Raw genomic sequence first — 22,638 nt, forward strand, 5'->3', positions numbered from 1 at the left:
CCGATTGCTTACAGGAGCCATGGCAGAACCTTTGTCGAGTGCTTCCTTGGAGATCTTGGGTCTACTGTCTCTACCCTGTCCTTCCTTTCCCCCATTGTTCCTTTATTGCGAAGTGCAAGTTCATGACAATATTGCCTTTAAACTCCCAGTGGAAGAGGAATGATAGTGGGGAAAAAATGGTACAAGTGGGGACTCCAAATTCTCTTCCTTCCCCAACTTGTGGTGATAAAAGCAACCCCAAACAGACCCTCCCCAGGAAAAGCAGACACTGTAGAAAACCCCCATTTTATTTAAATATTCTAAATATGTCACAAAGGAACGTACACTGCACTTTGAATGGTAAAAAGATACAAGTTTATAACATCTTATAAAAACTACCATTTAAAATTTCTTGTCCATCTGTTACTCCCCTCCCACCCCCCCCATAGCAAAATAAGTGTATTAAAAAAAAAGGGGGGGGCGAGAGGGTGAAGGGGATGACGAAAATAAAAGCTCCAAGGCCTGTGTAGGATGTTGGGAAGAGGGAGCCGGGAAGAGGGGGTCAGGGAAACTTTAGTCCTCTGACTCCCAGGCCGAGGGGCATTATCAGTAGCTAAACAGCCGCTGCGGGCTGGTGAAGGGGTCTCTTTGACCCTGACGCCAGGGTGGACAAAAAAAGGAAGGGCAAGGGATGGAGGAGATATAGGAATTTGGGTAAATGCTACATTGATGTAGCAACTCCCCTATAAACTGGCTCATCTCCTCTTCCTCCCAGCTGTAGTTATGCAGCGCAGAGGTGGTGAGGATTCAATCCAGGAGTCCTTGCAGTCTTCTGTGGTTTCTTCCATTAGGTGAGGCTCCTAGGCCTGGGTGGTCAGGGGTGCAGCAGCGCTCCTTCTATCCACCCAGCCCTTCCTCTAAAGTCTTAGCACCCACTGTAGCACAGAGGGCCACAGCCACAGCCCCCCCTCCAGCCCCACCAGGGCCAGTGTTGGCTGTGAGCTGGCCCGGCCTGGTCCCCTATTACTCCATCATTGGCTCCCTCTCATTCCTCGACTGTTCTGGCAAAAGCTGAAGAAGCGGTCTGACTTAAAACTCACCGGCACATAACCTGTTCACATGATTTCCCACTCATTCCCCAATCCCATAAAAACCCCCAACCTCCAACAAATAAGCCTTGTGAAGCAAGGGGGTGGGGTGAGAAGCAGCCTTCCCAGTTTTTAAGAGCTGTTTGTAGCTTTTCTTTCTAAATCTATCCTTGCTTTTCCTAAGACTCCCCCATTGTTGACATTTAAGGAAATCCTAGTCTCCAGCAACCCAGCCAGGCTTACCTCCCTGACACTCAGGAGGCCTGATGAAGTTCATTAAGACTCCTCCCCCCAAGGGATCATTCACTGCATGGGGAAGGGGGAACACCTAGAATTCAGACCAGGGAAGATGGGTGTGAAATGAAAACCAGGACTTAAAGTCCCAGATCCTGCTGGTGCAAAATCTGAAAGCCCAGGGTTCCCTTTGGAACCAAGTGGCCACACTTCTGACAAGCAGGATTCCCTTGCTTTCTCTGGCCCCCATGCCCTTAGTCAAGGAGTGGCTGCAAGTCTGCTGCCAGACCCTCTCACCAAGGTTAATGACTAAATGGAACACAAACTTTCCCAGGCCTGGTCTTAAGTCTAGTCCCACCTCCTACTATCCTACCTATTCACAAGACACAAGGAATTGATCCAACTGCCCCAGACTAAGATGGGAGATGGGGCTACCGGCGTTGCTGCACCCTCCCAACAGGATCCCTTGCACCTTTTGCCCTAAGGGAAGGAATGATTTCATTAAAATTTGCCACTGTTCAAGAACCCCTAGCTCTCAGCTTAGGCCAGAAATACCAGAACCCTTGGTTTGTTAAATAACAAAATCTTCAATATATAAATCCCCTGAAATCACTGGGATGCTATTCAGTTTCCCAAGAATCCTTTAGGTTTGGGAGAGAGGAGGTACTTGGCTCAATTGGCCGTTACTGTATATGCTGCAACATCTGCAAAGGTGTTGCACACACATCTAATCACTTGTAATCCATCAAACTTTGGGCCATGGAGCAAGTGGCTATGGGGATTAGAGTATTGATTAAAATAGAGTCTACACCAGCTCCATCAGTCATAAAACCAATCAGGGTTGTGGAGGGTTATTAAAGAGGGAATCAGGCCCTCTCCTTTCATTATGAGGAAGTAACCCTGTTTATCTCAATCCAGTGATAGGACTTGGGTGGGTAAGTACAGGGGAGAGATAGCCCCCTCTCAGGATCGAGATGAGGGCCGGACTCCAGTTTCGTTACTTCTTCAGCAGGTTGTGACCCAACTCAAGTCTCATCTTGACCCAGAGCAGCTAGCTGAACTCTGAAGTGGGCTCAGTGCTGATCTACTTTTTGGCACCCAGCACCTCCAACCCATCCACTTTTTTTGGACTTCAGTGGCAATGGGGGAAGGCAATCAGAGAATCGGGCTACACAGAAGCCATCCTCGAGATTTAGGATCCCCAAAGAGAGGAGGATGATTCACAGGCCTCCTTCCATAGCTTCCTCCAAAAGGCACTTGAGCCAGCCCCAAAATCAAGTATTTGTCACACACTCTGCTTTAACACACACGGGGCACAACTCTTGTTACTCCACTGGGGGAAAGGAGATACCTATCTGCTCTTGCTTGTGGCCAACTGCCCCTGCCTCCAGGAACCTCTTTCCATAGCCCAGGGTAAGCTCAGCTGCCAGCTCTGCTCCCCACCTGCCTCAGAGAAGGTGAGGTCCAGGGCATGTAAAGGTCGAGGCAAAATGCAAACTGAATGCCATCTGTGTGGGATGACCAGGACAATGACAGTCCCTGCTTTGCCCTGGGGTAGCGTGCCTTCAGGTTCTCTACATCCACAGTTCATGGGGTGAAATCCCTCTTGGATTAAATCTATGTGCATATATCTACACACATATGCATATATATGTATATACACACATATACATACATATATACGTATATGTATATACATACATACAGTCACACACCCCTCCCCACTTTCTACTCGCATGTGGAGTTCATGGCTGTGTGATCCGCTGTTCTGTCTTGGTCCTGTATCTTGAGTCCCTTTCCATGGCTTAATCAAGGGTTCAGAGATTGGTCGACCCTCCCAGGAACTGCTGGAGGAAGCCCTCCAGCCACCCCGGATCTCAGGTTATTTACAGGGCCGTGGCTCCGATGCCCTGTCCCCTGATGTCGGTTAGGTCTCTGACTCTCCTGGTCCCCTCCTCCATGAAGAGAAGAAAGAAGAGGCATGTGGAGGTGTGGGAGGTGGTGGCACCCTCAGAACCAGAGGGGGTAGCATCTTCAGTGAGCTCTTCTGATCCTTCCCACCACCCTGGGCCCCATGCCTAAAGGGAAAACTGCCCATCCAGGGTTTTGGAGTGACACCCTTGGCACATCCGTTTGTGTCTGAGCAAACGATCTGTCCGGGAAAAGCTCTGAGAAGAGAAAAGGGAGAGGGTAAACTCCCAAGAACCAGCTGGCCAGCTCCAACCATTCTATACACCCAGCCACCTTCCTTTATTCCAGCCTGCCTGGATCCCCACCCTGACTTCTGAGCTTCAATGCCCTCGAGAGCTCTGCGCCCAGGGACCAAGTAGCTAGACTGACTTCTGCCCAGAAACAGCTCCTGGGAGACCAAGAAGGATGGTGGGGACCACACTGCTTTCGTACTGGAGCTGGTCAGGAGTGGCCAGTGCTGATGTCCTCTTGCTTGAGAGGAGACTCTACAAAGGCTGACTTTAGGTCACCCTCCTGTGCTACTCCCATCAAAGGGATAGGGGACATGGTGGGGAGCTTAGCTCCTGGGACGGCCTGCTCCCTGAGGGAGGGTCGAGGGAGCTGTGCTCTGGAGTTGGGCCAGTACCTGCTGACACCGTTCACACTGGTAGGGCTTCTCTCCACTGTGCACACGCTTGTGGCGCTCCAGGTGGTACTTCTGAATGAACCGCATGTCACACACGTCGCATTCAAAGGGCTTCTCCCCTGGCATGGCAGAAACAAGGCAGGTGAGGAAGAGTGGCCTAGACTTGCTTCACTGGGCCGAAGGGGGCGTCCTGAGGGGCTGGGCTGACGGACGCTCCCTCCAGAGATCATTCAGCTCAGGCGGGAGCCACAGCACGTCCCTGGACCCCTAGCACCCTGACACACACTCACAGATACATGTACCCCCAACACACACACAGTGACACACTGAAACAGACAGACACACACAGGCGATTATTTTTTTCTCTCCTGATAAAGGAAGGAGGCCTACCTGTATGAATGAGGATGTGCCTCTTGAGGTGATAACTACTTCTAAAGGCTCCAAAACACTGCTCACAAATAAAGTTTTTTTGGCTCTTTACTTGAAAAGAGCCATTCTGCTCCACCACCACCATCTGGGGGATGACAATCAGGCATGTTACCTCAGGGGAGCCCCAGTGTCTGCCTTGTCCTAGCAAGCCCTATTGTTCTCTAGCACTCTAGGAGCTGCCTGGCCTTCATTTCTTTCTGCCTACACTACAGAGGGTCTTCTTTCCTCATCTCTGGGGCCAGCTCAGTTCAAGTCTGGAGATCCTGGCAAATCTAAGAAGAGTCTAGACTGAAAAAAGCCCCACATACGACCACCTCGTCCTTCCCGTCTTCATTAGCTTAGGTCAGAAGCTAAGTAACGGGCATTAACAATAGCAACCCATACAATTTAGGGAACAATTTGGACAAAGCTTTTTATGTTTATTATCTGAGTGTACTATCCTAGTGAGCCTTAATAATATTTACACAATGCCTTATTGGTTCACAAAACATTATCTTCCACAGTATTTTGGGGGGATGAGAATGGGGGTAAATGACGTTGGCAGAGGAAACTCTGTGGGTTACAATCACCTTCTTCCTGGCAGCCTGGCAACTCTTCTGGGATTAATAGCGTAAGCACAGTCTCCTTTCAGTGATTAGTTCAATACCTGGCCCCCTCACTCATACAACTAAAGAGTCAGGACTCTGGCCTCAGGTTTTCTACTTTCACTCCACCACATTCCCTGGCCTCAACTACCTCCATTTTACCTAAGAGGAGATTAGAGTTGAGAGGGGTGAAGTGATTAGGGGCAGGTAGTCCCCCAAAACCTTGTAGTATGGGGCTTTGGAACCAGGCCTCACAAGTATTGTCCACTGGTCTGAGGTGATCTAGGCCAAGCAAAGACAGAGGGGAGAAGGGGATCCCTGCACACCAAGGGTGCCTGCCCCATTACCTGCCTTTTTAACTTTTTTTGGTGGTGGAGCTTCAGTTGTGGCGCTGTCATCTTTTCGATTTCTTGATTTTTCTCCATCTTTTCGGTGACCCTATTAAACACAAGATCATATTTAAAGCTTTGGCCTACTCCCTAGAGAAAAGTGGGCAAAGAGACAGGATAAGAAAAGAGGTTCTCACTATTTTCAGATAAATTATTAACTCAAAACTGAGTCATAGGAGATGGGCTCTTCCCTCCCCCCAATTCCAAAATATCAGAGAGTGGGGCCTCAGTGGGAACCTCTGTTCTTATCTTCTCACAGCTTGTCAGGCTGTGGCATCCAAAGGCTGGAGGAAGGGAAGAGACCCTCCCTCAGATGAAAAAAAAATACCCATTTATCCAACCCCAGCACAATCAATGGGAGCTGGTGGCACCGAGAAAAGGAAGGGACATCTCCCTATCTGGCTGAACAAAAAGCTCAGAGTTTTCTACAGAAAACCCAGGTCACTCAACTCGCAGGGCTGTACCTGGCCTGAGCACCTCAGCACCTCTGGGTTGCCCGTTCGCTCCCCGTTCTCTGCCTGTTTGCTGGCAATCTGGCTCAGCATCATCTTCTTGCTGGCTGCCGTGGGGACCAAACTCACACCTGCAAGGCCCTCACAGGCTAGGAGACTCGCCTAGATTGGGAGAAGAGAGGTCAGATGACTTGACAGGTTCAGCTAATCTTAGTGATACTCCCTTTCCCACACAGCTGGTCCCCTGCTCTGTACAAGCCAACTTCTATACCTGATCTGCTTCTCTCTTTCCCAACATCACCAAATGCTTTCCCTGAAGCATAGCTATAAAGCTTACCATTCCTCCTGCCTCAGATGGCTTCTGTTTTTCTTCAAGACATAATTCCTCAGCTTCTTCTAACCCTGACATGCCATTCCTTTTCTTCCTGCCTATCCTGGTTCTAATACTCATTGATTGATCTCAACTGATCCTACCAGGCACCAGTCATTCCATTACTTTGATGCACTGGTTTCATGTTTGCTTTGAAAATTAGTGTTTCGTTTTGCTTAAAATCAAAGAAGCAGCTAGGTGGCAAAGTGGATAGAGGTCTGAATCTGGAGTCAGAAAGATTTGTGTTCAAATCTGGTCTCATACCCTTATTGACTGAATTGTCCCTGGGGAAGTCATTTAAACTCTACTGGCCTCAATTTCCTCATTTGTAAAATGGGGATGACAATAAGGATCAAAGGAGATAACTATAAAATGTTTGCCTGGTGCCTGGCACATATGAAGAGCTATGTAAATGTTAGTAATTATTATTATTCCATAGGAAGAAACTAAGTCGAGTAACAGAGGTTGGGCATATAGAATCCTGCCCAATACTCTGTTTTCTAGAGATTGGTTTGGTTCCATTTCAGTCATGGGCTTGCCCTGAAGCAGAGTTTTAACTCTCTATTCAGAGTAGCCTTGAGAGATCTTGCTTGGTCCCTGAGTCATCTCCATCTCAAAAAGATGTGCTGAATAGGGTCAAAGTTCAGATTTCAGTTGCAATAGAAGGGTAAAGGATTATGGGGAAGAGAAAAATGGGAGATGAGAATTCTACCCTGGGAAGTCTCTGCTGTCACCCTCAAAGGAGACCTGAATCCTTGAGAAGCTTTGGGTCAGGAGTAACTTAGAGTTGCTTTATTCCAGAATGTTTTAAGGGTTAGCTTCAGCACTGTCTTCACAACTGTGTAAGCGAAGACAGTGCAGGCGTTGTTGCCCCCCTCTGTCAAATGAAGACAGTGAGGCTCTGGGAAGTTAAATTAACTTTCCTATGGTCACTCAGCTTTTGAGTTTGGGTCTCCTCACTCCGAGTTCTGTGCTGTCTCTGTTCTTTCACTCTAATCCCAGGAAGAGGACAGACTTGGCCAAATTCCTTCTGTCTACCTAAGCCTGTCTCTTCAATGATGGAGTTAGAAGAGACAATCTCTTAAGGCCTCTTCTGTGCTAATGAGTTGTGATTATATGACAGGGGCACATTCAACAAGTATTTATTATTGACTATGATATTATTAGGAAGGAAGGAATAAGCATTTGTATAGCACCCTTTATGTGCTATGTACTGGGCTAAGCTCCTTAGCTGATCCTTGAAACAATCCTGGGAGGCGGAGGCTGTTATTATCCCCCTTTTACAATTAAGAAAACTGAGGCAAAGAGGTGACATGACTTGCCCAGGGTCACCCAACTATTAAGTGTCTGATGCCAGATTTGAATTCAGGCCTTTCTGACTCTAAGCCCAGCACTCTATCCACTGTGCTACTTATGCTGCTATGTTTGTCCTGTCTCTAAGAGGGAATCATCATCTTTTGCTACTTTCATATCATCTCATAGCATCCAAAACACTTCACTGCTCTGCCTAGTCTATATTCTGAACTTCTTCACTAAAAGAAACCCTTTGCTAAGCAGTAATTCATTCCAACTTATCTTACTCCCTTTTCTTCAGGTCCTATATATATATATATATAAAGGAACTGGGTAATCTCAGTGGGAGGAGCACTCCCTCTTCTGCTGTCTCTCAAAGCCCAAGTTAGACACTCTTTGGAGTTGCTATGGTCAAAAAAATTCATTCCTGCAGCCAAACTGATGATGAGCTGCTCTAATCTGAGATAATACCCACAGAATCTCTAATTCATCACCAGACCTCTACTTGAAACAGTTGGCAGAACCTACTAGAGCTTGTACCTAGCTCAGCCTTCAGCAATGGAGGGGGACATCATGTCCAAACCAAAATGAGCTTTTGGAGGGAAACTTTCTTGGGACCACACGCTCTCTGAGTATCTCCATATGTGCATGCTCTTTCTGGACAACCATTTTATGTGATCCTTTAAACTGAGAGCTCCTCAAGGCTAGGATGATCACGGAGTGGGGATTTGCAGGTTAGCTAGATGATAGCTGTACTGTGCCTGACCTAATGTCATCTACAAGGGAAGATATCATTTCCCACAACATGTTACCTTTATCACACCTCAGTTTAAGGGGGTAAAAGTGACATGGTTTCTCAGCTACATTCAAAGTGGTGGTGAATTGAGTTCCTATAATAGCTAATATTTAAGGTTTGCAAAATGCTTTAGAAGTCTGATCTCATTTTATCTTTACAACAGCTCTGGGAGGTGGGTACTATTATCATCACCTCCATTTTGCAGGAAAAGAAGGTAAGCAGTAAAAACCAAGGTAAATGACTTGCTCTGGATCATAGTAAATGTCTGAGATTGGATTTGAACTCAGGTCTTCCTGACTCCAGGCCAGTGCTCTATCCACAGTGCCACTTGGCTAAAATAAATGGCTTATTGGGTCACCATAAGTATGGAAAGAACAAGTTCCCCTTTTGAGGTCTGAATGCTGTGAACCCTCAGGCATCCCAGGAGGAAAACTCAATGAAGGGGTAGGTGGTGGAAGTAAAAACAGAAGTGGAACTAAGGGGGAGGCCTAAGGGAGCACAGGAATAGGAAGGCACCTGGGAAAGGGGCCCAGCCTGTTATAGTTGCTGAGTCTGGGGCAAAGAGCCTTCCCCAAAGAGGAAGACAAGCACTTTGGGAGCTTTCTCACCTCTGGGCTTGGATGTGTGTGCCCTTTTCCTCTTGTAAGGAGACCCAAGTCACAACAGAAAGGCAGCAACAAAAACTAACCCAACACCAACAAGACCAAAGAAAAATTCAAGCTCCCTGGAGCTACAGACTTCTGATTCATGAGAAGGGCAGCAAGAATCTCCACTGGGCCTCCCCTACATTCAACCACGAGCCCACTATGTGGTCATGATGGGAAGAAAACAGCCCCAGGAGCTTATAGTCTACTGGAGCACAATGGCTACTTATGGGTGTGTATGTGTGTACACACAAATACTCAGTACACACCTAAGTCACATATACAGACATGACACAGAGATGGTCTTTGGGCAGATACATATGTGTGATTAATGGACACGGCAGTTTAAGGAGGAAGGAGAAGTTGGAGAACCAAGGGAAGCTTTAGGGATTCTTCTTGAATGGGGCAAAGTGCATCCCAGATACAGAAGGATGCTCATTTAGAAGGGATGGAGATGAGGTGCTATGTGTGAAGGACAGAAGGTCAGTTTGCCTGGAACACTGAGTGCAGGAAAAAGAGCAATGTACAATGGACCCAGAAAGGTCAACACCAACCCAGGGTTCCAAAGTCAAGTGGAAAGAGGCAGGTGACAGGTGCTGGAGGCAGGGAGGTACAAGCCAGGGCTTGAAGGGAGCAGAGACAAGGAAGGAGAGCATTCCAGGCACGGAGGTGGGACACAGGGCACTGTGCTCAAACAACATCAAGGAGAGTAGAAAGGGCTAAAGGCCATCAGCCGCCAGTCAACAACCATTCAATAAGTACAAACCACTCTGCTAACCACTGGGAACACCTCGGAACAAAAGCAATCCTTCCCTTAAAGCTGGGCAAAGCACATTGTTAAAAGCAAGCAGAGTGATCTGTGTGTTCTAGCAGGTAAGTGGGACTCACTGGGGTTTACTAAGAAGGGACAGATGAGGCCAAAAGGCCACTTTGGCAGCTGAGTGGAGGATGGGCTGAATTGAGAACGAGCTTGAGGCAGGTGGACTTACAAGAAGGCTTTACCGGAGTCTGTGTTGGGCTTCACTCATGAGGCCTGCACCACGTGGGGGCTATTGGTCAGGAGATAAGGAAACATCCCTGGGAGATGCTGTGGGGGCAGAACAGACAAGACTTGGCAATAAATTGGCAAGATGTTGTGGGGGATGAGTACAAGCCAGTGTAGATGCTGATACCAAGACTGGTCGATTCACAAGATGGTGGTATATTCAATAGTGATCGATAAATATTTATTACTGTAACAGAGAAGTAAGAATAAAAGGGAAGAAAGGTAATGAATTCTGTCCTGGCTGGGTTAGTGTGAAAAGTCTAAGGGACATCCAATTTAAGATGTCCAATAGGCAGTTGTTGATCTGTGACTGGAGATCAGGAAAGAGGTTAGGGCTGGATAAACAGATCCAGAATCATCTGCACAGAGATGACAACTGAGCCTGTGGGGGCTGATGATATCAACAAGCAAGAGAGCACAGAGAAATGCTTCTCAAATTATGCAACAAAGAATCCTGAAAAATACCAATAAAAAAAATGAAACTTAAATGTCTTGTTAATAAGGATTTTACTACAGATTTTTGCCAAAGTTGCTTTACTACTGTCAGAAAGTTTGAAAACCACGTATAGAAGAAAAAGAGGAAAGGACCTCGGAGAATATCCATTGTTAGGAACACGAGTCTGAGGTTCCAGAATGGCGAAACAGCCGCCAGCTAGGCTGGGGAAGAAGGAAAGAGCATCCACAAGAGTTGCAGGGAAGATTAAGGACAAGGATATAGAAGCAGCCATTGAGTTTAGTCATAAGAGATCACTAGTAGCTTGGGAGAGAAGAGTTCAATGGAATGATGAGGTCAAAAGCCAGAGGGTTTACAAGAAAGTAAGAGTAGACAGGTTTTTGTTTTTAAAGGAAATTTGGCTAAGAAAGGAAGGAGAGATATAGGCTGATGGCTAGCCGAGATGGGTTCAAGGGAAGGTTTAAAAAACATTTTTTTAAGGAACCATTATCGTCTTAGAATCAATTTTGAACCAATACTGTGTATTGGTTCTAAGGCAGAAGAGCTGTAAGGGCCAGGTAATGAGGGTTAAGTGATTTGCTCAGGGTCACATAGCTAAGGAGTGCCTGAGGCCACATTTGAACCTAGCACTTCCCAGCCAGATGCTTTATTCACTGACCCACCTAGCTGCCCCAAAGGCATTTTTTTTTTCCCCAAAAGAAGGGGGGGCTATAGATGCAGTTAGCAGACAGGGAGAGACTGAATAGTGAGAGTAGGGATGCTAGAGGGGTCAATCTGTTGGAGAGGATGGGATGGAATGGTATCCCTCTTGCATACAGAAGCCTGCCTGCCTTTGCCCTGGGCAAGGCAAAGGAGAATTACTTTAGGGTAAAGAAGAAGACAGTAGGGGAAGGTATCTGAGTGATATGAGATGAGGATGGGAGAGAAAGTTCTTCTGAAAGAATGACATTTTAAAGACACAAGGAAAGAATCAGTGACATAGGGCACTTTGGAAGGCATGTTGTCCATTTAATCTCAACCCCTAGCCTCCATGAAGCTGAAAAATGAAGCTGCATAGAAGTGCCCCTCTGGGGCTCAACTGTGCAAGGTTGTAGCAGCCATCATGTCTTGTCAGCAAAGCCAGTGTATGATTAAGTGCCCACTTTGTGGATTCAGAGACTAGAGTGAGCTAGTTAGGCAAAGAGGCAACAGCATTTGTTTTCTTCACAGTGTATGCCTCATTAGACTGCACACTCCTTGAGGACAGGTTTTGCCTTTGGTTGTAGCTCCCTCTGAACAAAGTCTTGCTGACTGATTTGGTTCCAGGGAGCAGTAACTGTGGTTCCCTTATGAACTGGAGGTTAAATGGAAATTGGGGCCTTCTATCAGTCCCTTAGAAGAGCTTTCCTGATGAAAGGACTTGTCCTTTCTATGTGCTGGGAACCTGATGTGGATTTGGAAAAGTTCGATAAATTCATCATGTTGGAACATTAATATGTATCTATTTTTCTAATGGATTTAGCAGCCTCTTCCAGGCAAATTTACTGCCCTGGTTCCTTTTTTACTCATTTACTGCTGCTCCCACTGGCAAAAAAAAAAAAAGATTTACTTCTTTTGGGTATTTTGATCACAAGAGGCAATATAGTACAGTGAACAGAGTCCAGCTTGGAAACAGGATGAAACCAAATACAAGTCCCACCTCTGATATATACCGGCTGTGTGACTCTGGCCAAGTTGCTTAACTCTCACAGAGGCGACTCTCTAGGATGGTAAATTTCAGGGAAGGTGCTGGCTTATATTGGTAGAGGGAATTTCCTTATCTGGGAGTTCCTTGTATCAACAAATTCTCTCCTATTTCAATCACATAATTTAAAAATTATTGATATCTTTTGTTTTGCTATTGTCTTTACCCTCACCTTCCATCTTAGAATCAATACCATGTAGTGGTTCCAAGGCAGAAGAGTAGAAAGGGCTAGGTAATGGGGGTTAAGTGATTTGTCCAGGGCCACACAGCTAGGAAGTGTCTGAGGTCAAATTTGAACCCAAGACCTCCTGTCTCTAGGATTGACTTGGTTACTGCCTTTATTACCAAAAGCATCCCTAACATTCTGCGTTAAAAAAAAAAAAAAGCACCAGCGGGTGCATTTAATCTGACTGTGCACACAGGGTTTTCTACCCATTTAGTCCCCCACATCTGCAAAGAAGGAAAGGAGGTGCCCTGGCTCACTTATACTGTTCAATGTTAAATCTGCAGGTAAGTGTGTTTCCACATCCAGGCATATGTGTGCATGAGTCTACTGTAAAAGCCTGTGTATGCTGAGATATCATTAGCTATTAATTTGGTTCAGTAGAGTATCATCTCTCTTTTTTTTAAGCTGGGAAGGGATGAATTTAAGGAGTTGGAAATTATTTTAGCCTCTTCTAACTCTTTCTTAAAACAAACAAACAAACAAACAAACAAAAACCTGTCTTTCTATCCTGACTTGCCCAGGGTCACACAGCTAGGAAATATCTAAGGTCAGCTTTGAATTAAGGACTCCCCAACCCTGGGCCTGGTACTTTAGTCAGATACTGTGCTACCTAACTGCCCCTCTGTCTCTTTATAGGAGTAAAATTACAGGGGAGGTAGGTGAGGTGGGGTGGAGTGGAGAGTTTAGAAACTCTAGAGCAAGACTGATTATATCTTGGAACTAGGAATGGTTTCCCTGGCTTTGGCTAGCAGCAAACTGATTTTTAGATTAGAAAACTTGAATTTATAATTTCTGGCCAGAAAAAATGTTTTTTTTCACTAAGCCAACTATAGTGAGAGGTAGGACCTGTTTTTGCAATGATGGGTTTTGTCTGTAGGAAGGATTTCTCTTTACATAGAAAACCCTAGGTATCTGAACTATGGGAGTATGTTTTGGCCAATGCCATGACGTACGCCACCTTTAATTTTTACATTTTAATTTGATTAAATGAAATTCTATATAGACTCAATTTTGTGAAATATGAGCTTGGGATAATCTTAAAGCATAATTGGATAGAAAATTTGGTACTTTTAAGATTTTAATTCAACTCTTTCATTATTTAGGACATTTGGTTTTATAGTTTTAGAATGAAAATATGGAGGAGGAAGTAGAAAAAGTGCTAGATTGTCAGGTGAGATCTGAGTTCATTCAAATCCTGCCTGACACAGTATCAGCTTCATCTTTACTACCTGGCTGAGAGTGTTATCAGCAAATGCTCCACAAATCTGAACCCTGTTAGGTAAATTGGAGATATTATTCTCATCGTCGATGGCATGCTGCACTTGTTGCTTCTATGGAAGGTGTCTGGTAGGGAAATGAGGTCTACCTCATAGTGGTGCTGAAAAATGAATGGAATGCTCTGCTCTACTGTGAGAACAAGAATGCTGTATTGCATTTGTGTGAATGATGTACACTTATAGATGCAATTATGCTTAAGGGCAATCAATTGATCAACAAGTATTTATTAAGCAGTTCCTACTGTAAGTTTAATCATATTATAAGAGCTGAAAATTATTGGGCTGTGGCTGTGGTGGATGAGAATGAGTTCTGACAGTACTCAGAGTACATCTGATAGGTTTATCTAGAATTCTTTAACTTTTTTTTGTGTGGCATGAATCCCTTGGGTAGTCTGTTAAAAATCCACAGGTCTCTTCTCAGAATATTTTAAATACATAAAATATATAGGATCACAAAGGAAAAAATGCTACTGAAAGTTATCTAAATAAAAAACCACTACAAACCACACAAATTCTCAGATCCCTTGATTTAGAGAATTCTCAATAGGCTGGGAAAGACTTTGCAAGCTGTTTCATTTTGAAGAACAAATCAACTTCTAAATAAGAGTAAAGAACTATCAGTTAGCTCTTTTTTATCTTCTTCATTTCCCATCTTTTGCTACTCAGTCATGTATCTGATTTCTGCACCTGGTGTTTGCAACTGCTGAAACTGTTTATGCCCAATGCCCAGTCTGACGGGAGATTTGGTTTGCCACGGGCACAGAAATGAGAGTTGTTAGATAGGTAACACACATGGAAAGCAGGAGAATAAGAAAACAAACTAGTAACATCTCCATTTCTGCCTATGTGTTACCTTGTTCTAATTATTACTCTGTGTATTTATTTTTCTGCCATTTTTAACATACTTATTACTAAGAAACTATTGCTCTATCTTGCTAACACTTGACTAAGCCTCTCTTGGTCTACTGGTCTTCATTTATTAATGAGAAAAATGGACATTTTCAGATAGAACTTTAAATGTTTGCAAAGTTCTTGGCATAGATTTACTTGCTGGATTCTTAAAATGACCCCAAGTGGTATTATTACCACCTCCCTTTTACAGCTGAGCATTCTGAGGTTTAGAAGTGTTATAACTTACATCTGGCCACCCTCTTTATGGCAGAAGTGTTTTGAATGAACCCAGGCATTCCTGACTCCATGTTCAGCCCTAAATCAAGGCAGCCGAGACCAAAATGGGTAGAGGGAAACCTAATGTCTAAGAATGACTTCACTCAAAATTGGACAACACACAGGAACACAAAATATTGCCAGGGAACACAATGAATTTTGGGGGACAGAGAAGACCATTATATATTGGACCCTCACTTGGATTTAGAAACTAGTTTAAGAGCAAGAGAATTAGAAGAGGGGTCACTAGAAGCAAAGATAAGATTGCTTTGAGACCTGTCCCTAATATCCAACAATGGTTACATTAAAGTTTGAAGCAGAGAGATTAAGAGAATGGCCTTGAGAATGCTTGGTTGGGTCCAGGCCAAAAAGGAAAGGAATCATTAAACTCAGCTGTGGTCTCCCCAAAACAGTGTGCAGCATATTAAGGCCCTGAATCCAAGTATTGGGCCCTGTTGAGTATTGAGCTGCTGTTTTTCCTAGAGACTTTGTAAGCAATAATAGTAGTGAAGCAAGTATTAAAGATTCAGCACTGTGAACAATTTTCTTCTCCTTCAATGGGCCCTTTTAGTAACTACATCAGTACATCATCACATCCCAGAGACCATACACCTTGCCTTTAAGGGCAAACTGTGGGAACAGAGATGCAAATGCCCAAGAGAGTTAGAGACATTTCAGAAAAGATCCTGGTGGTCATTGGTTAAACAATTAATCAGAAATATTTTCCCAGGTTGGCAGGAGTAGGTACTGGTGACTATGTAAGGGACATAACTCATAGAGGCCTCTGAAGACCCTTAGTCTTTTGATAGTTTTAAGAAGGTGTAAGGGTATAAAGAGGGTTCGAGGGTCCAATTGCTTCAAAGAAGGAGTCCTGAAGAAATGCTGCCTGGGCTAATGAGATTCTGTAACTGCCACGGTCCTCTTGTAGTAAATGGAAATTCATTATGCTTAATTAAAGCCAATTCTTACCTAGGAAGGGCAGGGATAGGGCAGGTGGCTTAAGCAAGCTGCTCTCTGAGGGCTGAAGTGTACTCCCCTGCACACAGCCTAGCCAGCAGAGTAGCTTGAATGGAAGAGTCAGAGTTAGTTGAGAGTGTATTCTTTCTCAAGGTCTTCATTACCTTCAAAATCCTATTTAAACTGCACTCCCTTCCTGATGGCATTACCTTATTGATGTTATGACTGACACTATCAATAAAGAGAGCTGACAACTATAGCCTTGTCCTTCTGACAACTATAGCCTTGTCCTTCATGTGTTCATCTCACTTCATTTTTATAACAATCCCATAACAGAGATACTAGAGGTATTAGTTATGGTTAGCCCCATGTGACAGATGAGGAAAACTGAGGCTTACAGAGCTTGCCAAAGGCTACAGAGTGAGTCAGAATCTGAGGAAGTATCTAAAATTCCCCTTCATCTAAGTCTGACGTCCTTCGCACTCATCCCCCATACTTCCCTGGTCTGGCTTTTACTCCTCTAGCAGATGAGTGCTCACTTTACACTTTATCTGCACTCATGGTGGGTGTTGCTTTCTAAGTATTACACCTGTGCCTAGGGTATATGTCTTATTTCCTTCATATGACTGGGAGCTTAGTGAAGGTAAAGACTACAGATTGCCTCTCTTCCTTTCTCTAGGCCAGCATTTCCCAACTTCTAGCCATAAGTCCATGGCAGATTTTTGCTGGAATAGCAGAAAAAGGTCCTTTGTATTTAAATTTTTAAAAAAAACTTTTAAAATGGACCCCTTCTCCTTACCCCCCCCCCCCTTCTTTAAGTCACCTACAACCTCAGGGTTGAGGCTGCAGAGAGCTGGACAGTCCTCAGCAGAAAATTTGGATATTTAACCAGTCCAAAGCAGAATTTGGACGGAGATATTTCTCTAGCTTTTCCCTTTTCCCCAGCACAGCATGTGGCTGTCATCAACAAAGAGTGACTGAGACATAGCACATGAGGTCAGAAGCCTGTAGTCTTGTGTGGCCTAGATTCAAGAGGGCTCTAGACTGCCTTACCTGAGCCATGTCGCCCACTTCACTTAAGGGGATCCAACAGTTCAAGAGTTTCTTACTCCTTTGGTTAGTGTGTATATGGAGGGAGCTATCAACATTTCACTGGGGCCTCCTCATTCCATGTCTTCTATATGCCCTTACTGCCATACTGAGAGGTCTTCGGCAGCAGCTGGAACTCAGTGCTCTCCAAAGAGAAGATGGTATCCCAACAACTGGGCTCAGTTGTTGTTTTCTGATGAGTTCTCACTGTTCTCACAGAAGAATGAAAACCTGCTGTCTTTGGTGTCCAGCTCAAGTCTCTGGAGATGGCTTTGAATCTGTCTCAGACACCTGAAACTAGAAAGTGAGACGGGGGTTACTGAGATCAGCTGCTGAGAAATAGACAATGTATTATGGATGAGCATTATTTTATGGGTGTTCTATGAAGCTCACACAGAGGAGTCATATTAAGTTGGGTCTACATAGATCATCAGAACTGAAAGGGATGTTAGACATCATCTAATGCAACTTATTTGTTTTATAGATGAGGAAACAGAGGTCCAGGGAGATTACTTGTCCAAGAAACAATCAAACATCCTAAGTAGAAACCAAAATATTTAACTTCTAGCCAATCAGTTAACATTTATTAGGCCCCTAACTTGCACCTGGGTGGTAGGGATACCAAAATAAAAAAGTTTCTGCCCTTAAGGAACAGAGATGATATGTAGAAATAACATATATATACCCAAGTAAGTAGAAAGTAATTTTTTAGGGGAGGGAGTCAGTCATGGCTCATGGAGGTATTCATGAAAAGCTTCTATGAATGCAGCACTTGAGCTAAGTATTGGAAGGATGATAGAAATCATATGAAGTGGGAGCAGAGGAGGGAGAGCATTCCAGGCCTAGAGGACAGTCTATGCAAGGGAATGGGGCCAGGAAATGGATGTTATGTGAGGAACAGCAAAAAGGTCACGTTGGCCTATCTGGAGATTACATAGAGAAGGGTAATGCATACACAAGTTTGGAAAGGTAGTCTGGAGCTAGACTGGGAATGTCTTTAAGTGCCAGACAGGGGAGTCTAACAATTTATCCTAGAAGCAACAGGGAGCCATTTGAGTAGGCTTTCTTGACCCCAGATCCCAGAAAGGGGATCTGTGAACTTGGATGGAAAATTTACATCTTTATTTCAATATAGTTGGGTTTCCTTTGTAATACTCTTTTTTATTTTATGCAGTCATCATTATCCTCAGAAGTTGATGTTCTTCATATCAAAGGGGTCCAGAACACCAAAAACTCCTATACTAGAACTTTTAGAGTAAGAATGTGTTTGGGTCACTGTGCTTAGGGCTTTCACTGTGATAGCAGTTTGAAGGATGGATTGGAGATGGCAGGAGCCAGAACTGGGGAGTCCAATCAGGAGGCTGTTGCTCTAGTTTAAGGTAACCAGGGCCTGAACTAGGGTGGTGGCCATTATCAAGGGAGAGACAGGATCCTATCTAAGAGATGCTGTACAGGTAGAATCCACAAAACTTGACAATTGATTGGAGAGGAAGTTCAACTTCAGAGGCAGAAATGGGGCAGTGAAGGTTTTATTGTCAGGGAGAAGGGACAATAGGTGAGCCCCATTTGGAACACAAAATCATAGATCCAGAGAAAGAAACAAAGTCTGGAGAGAAGTGATTCCTCCAATTTCCATGGAGTTTTAAAAGTCCCCAAGCTTTACAATTAGAAGGGTTGGAATTTGGTGACCCAGAGCAAGTCATTTAACCCCACTGCCTTGCCCTTAATGCTTTTCTACCCTGGCACAGTATATCCGGAGATAGAAGGGGCTTTAAAAAAAAAAGGCAGGGTGTAAATCTGGGGGTTATCTGCATTGAGACAGTGCAACTCCCAGAGGCTTCTGAGATCAGTAAGAACAGAGAAAAAAAGAGAGAAAAGCAAAGGGATGGGGACGCTGCCTGGAGTGTGCAGGACGACACGGGTCACTAGTTGACAATCGACAATCGCCGACAACAGGTCAAGCAGGAAGTGCTGGGAAACGTCAAAGGACTTGGCAGAGTTATGGTAGTGACTTGTGCCTTTGGGGGGAAGGAGGGAAGAGGCCAAGAAGCTCTCCGGCGAGGTGGAGATGGAAGGACAGTCCCTTTCCCCTACAAGTTTTGGAGACGAAAAGGAATATGAGGGAGGTTTGTTTCTGAAAGCCTGCAGAAGCCCGAGCTCTTTCCTCTCAGCCCTGTACAGGTGCTCAGAGGCCCTGTGGGACAATGGGGAACGCACCCCCGAGCCTTCTCCCCGGGCATGGAGAGGGGGGAACAAAGCTCCAGCGGCTGGGAAGGTGGGTCCCCCCCCGGGAAGCTATGCCCGTGCCCGGCGTAGGGCGCACAAAGTAACGGGGAGGTGGTAGGCTGGGAGGGGACAAGCTCCTGGGAAGGCCGGGCCGGGAGGCGGAAGTGAGGGGCGGCCCACGGGCCAGGCCCCACGTGGGGCAGGCTCCGGGCCGGGCCGCGAGGGAGGGGAGCGGAGACGCGGCGGGCAGTGCGGGCTCCCCCGGGCGCCGGGTTGCGTGCTCGCGCCCGAGACTTCCCCCTCGACCCCCGCCCCCCCCGGCCCGGAGCCGAGGCCGGGCGCGCGCGCTCGGGCAGGATTGGCCGGGCCCGGGCCTGGGGTGTAGGGTGTCGGGAGGGGGTGGGTGGGGAGAAAGAGGAGTGCGCGCGCGCGCTGCCGCCCGCCGCCGCCGCTGCTCCTCCTCCTCCCCCGCCTGCCTCGCACGCGCCCGCGCTTCTCCCCCGCGGCCTGCCGAGGGGCCTGAGGCGCAGTCGTCTGCCTGGGCCGCGTTTTGCTTCCCGGGACGGGCTCTTACCTGCCGGGCGCAGCCTCCAGCAGTGTTCCCGTACGGGAGGACCCCGCCCCCAGTGCTCACTCTCCGGTGCCAGCCCCGCCGCTGCCGTTGCCCCCGCAGGGACCGAGGCAAGTTTACAAACACCAGCCCGGGGCCCGTTTCCCCGGAAGCACTTTCCCCCTCCCCCTCGTCTTCTCCGCCGAGCGGCGGCATCCACTTCCGGGCCCAGCCGATTCGGGTAGAAGAGAGAAAGCGGGAGGAAAAGAAAGCTGTAGGGCCGGAGGTGCAACTTGGGAGGCGGGACCAATGGAGGCGGGGCGGGAGCGCACATGCGCAGAGGAAGAGGGAGCCTATCCCGGCAGCCATCTTGGTAGAGGGCAGCAGATGGGTCACGTGTACAGCGGTGGGAGAGGGGTGGGGCCAAAGGAGTTGGCAACAAAAGTGGGTAAGCGGGAGGGGATGTTAAGGTTGTTGGGAGGCGTTCTAGAATGACCTGTCATTCTCCTGGCCTTCCAAGATTCTGTTCTCTAGTTCTTCCTGATAATTCCTCTCCCAGAATCCTTTAGTGCTCCAAATAATAGCGAGCATTTAAACCTGGAAGGTAAAGGAAGCTACCTTTCCTTCCGCCTCCTTTTCCTCCTTTTTTTCCCCATAAACCCTTAACTTCCATATTAGAAACAATACTATGTGTTAATTTTAAGGCAGAAGTGCCACAAAGGGTAGGCAATGGTGGTTAAGTGACTTGTCCAGGGTCACCCAGCTAGGAAGGCTTGAGATCATATTTGAACCCAGGACAGCCTGTCTCCAAGCCTCACTCTCAGCCCTAGCAGCCTCTCTTCTTCATCTTCCTTTCCTTCCCCTCTCCCAAGTCTCAAGTAGAGGTTGGATGACCATTTGTCAAAAATGTAGAGGGAATTTCTGGTTGTATAGTGATTCTCCTGGGTAATCTACAATGGTTCTTTTGCCTCTAAGATCCTATGACGAGTTCTTGTTTCACCTGTTCTCTTGAAACTCAAATCCTAGGGTTCCTTAACTTGGGGGCTATGAACTTTTTTTATTAGTTTTTGTTAACTATTTCAATAGAATTGTTTCCCTTTATTTTGGGTCTTTGAAAAAGTTTTTTTTTTCCTTCTGAGAAGGGATCTATAGGGTCTTTGTCAGACTGCCAAAGGGTAGTATTCCTTCTTTAAGTCCATTATTCCCTGGTACTAACCTTATTCTTCTACACATGGTACACTCTATTTTCCTATCAGGTTTTCCTCTATGCCAGGATTGTTCTCCCTCTTCTTAGAATCTCCAGTTTTCTTCAGGTTTTAGCTCAAGTATGGGCTTCTTGAGATTTCATGAGATTTCTTGGTCACTCTTCTTCCCACTCCCTCACACCAAGCTGTGAGTATTTTTCTCTCTATTTTTTTTTCTTTAAATCTGCCAGAAACAATTTTGTTGAATTTAACATTAATCTTTATGTAAGCTAAGTTGGAGAATGGCAATCTTCTTTGTCTTCTGACATAATTGCCTCAAGCTGACCTGAAATAACATTTATACATTATTCCTTATGGAATCTAGAAAAAGGAAAAGATTACACTGTTAAAATATATTTTCGGGCTAACATTCTGGAACCACTCAGTTCTTTTCTCATACTAGTGTCCTTAAGGGCATTGAAATTCAAAAAGGAAGAAACTGTCTCTAGGTAGGTCTTGACACCAAGCATTCCTAGTGGGAAAGAAGATGATGACCCATCTAGATGAGCGTCAAGTTTGCTTATGGCTCTCACTCCTTTTCAGACGAAGGCACTAGACTTTGTTCTTTCAACTTTCAAAGCTATGACTCTATACCAAATGGTCTATTAGGGTTGAGCCATGCCTTGAATTGAGTATAGAAAACATTGCAGTGAAAGAAGAGAAGACTAGTGTTCAGCAGTAATTGTGATATTGTGGAACCATCAAATGTAATAGACTTTGCTACTAACAGCAATACAATGATCCGGGTCAATTCTGAGGGACTTATGAGAAAGAATGCTGTCCACTTCCTGAGAAAGAAATGTTTAAGTAGAAATGCAGATGAAAACATAAGATTTATCACTTGTTTATTGGACATATGATCTGGGGTTTCAGTTCTATAAGATTATTCTCTTATAAAAATGAATAACGTGGAAATATATTTTGCATGATAATACATTTATAACCCAGCTTGAATTGCTTGCCAGTTCTGGGAGGGGAAAGGGAAGAAGGGAGGGAGACAACATGGATCATATGACTTTGGAAAAGTTATGTGGAAATTTGTTACTAAAATAAAAAAAAAATTTAAAAGACTAGTGTTCAGACTCTTAAATCTGGCTCTTTACTTTCTGATAGTGCCAGAAAGCTTTGCAGATTAACAAAAATTGCCTAAGGTCAAGGGAGTCCAGTTTAAAGGCCTTTAGAACTTTATTCTGCTAATCAGTTGGCCAGGAAATCTTCCCATCCTTTTATCCACTGCTATTTAATTTCAGAATATTCTCCCATATCTGCAAGACAGATTTTTAAATGTCATTTTAGAAATAATTTATTTTAAAGAAAAACATGAATATAATATGAAAATAAAATGATATCCATCATTCTCATCTTGAGAGCATGCTTGCTATTATCTAGTACTACAAATGCATCCTATTTTATCTCTGTTTTGTGCACCCTTCAACTGGGGGGTTTTTAAGGTCAGAAAATCCACTCAATTCCCTATTCCTTACTAAGTATCTAGAGATATTCCTAGAGCACTTATTGCTGGGAACACTCATTGGGTGGGGATGGAGAAGCCTTCCCAGTGTCCATGAGTCAATGCCCCCAGACTCCCTTTGTTGTGCCTTAGGCAGAAGAAGCAGTATGGTTCTCCTCCAAGTTTATTTTGATTCTGCTTTGCATTTTGTCTGCTATATCTGTACATGTGCTGCTTGTCTCACTATTGAAATGTAAGCTTTTGGAGGGCAAGGAGTTTGGCTTTTATATTTGTATTCATGACCCAGTGCCTGGTAGCCAGAAGTTACTTAATAAAAGCTCATTTGTAGAAACAACCCAGTTCTCTCCTGCATACT

At 45.2% G+C, this 22,638-nt stretch overlaps 1 protein-coding gene across 1 annotated transcript; it reads right to left on the bottom strand.

Annotated features, from left to right (window-relative positions):
- Positions 1 to 266: 266 nt before the first annotated feature.
- On the bottom strand, positions 267 to 19,731 carry ZNF740 (zinc finger protein 740). Its single transcript, XM_056798143.1, has 7 exons — positions 19,593 to 19,731; positions 16,757 to 17,089; positions 5,764 to 5,913; positions 5,262 to 5,348; positions 4,288 to 4,411; positions 3,898 to 4,016; positions 267 to 3,469 (listed from the first exon to the last, which is right to left on the bottom strand). The coding sequence occupies exons 2-7, from the start codon at positions 16,763 to 16,765 to the stop codon at positions 3,380 to 3,382; spliced, it is 579 nt and encodes a 192-aa protein (XP_056654121.1). The 5' UTR covers positions 16,766 to 17,089; positions 19,593 to 19,731; the 3' UTR covers positions 267 to 3,379.
- Positions 19,732 to 22,638: the final 2,907 nt, after the last annotated feature.

Source organism: Monodelphis domestica, chromosome 5 (assembly GCF_027887165.1).
Source record: "Monodelphis domestica isolate mMonDom1 chromosome 5, mMonDom1.pri, whole genome shotgun sequence".
Classification (NCBI taxonomy): Eukaryota; Metazoa; Chordata; class Mammalia; order Didelphimorphia; family Didelphidae; genus Monodelphis; species Monodelphis domestica.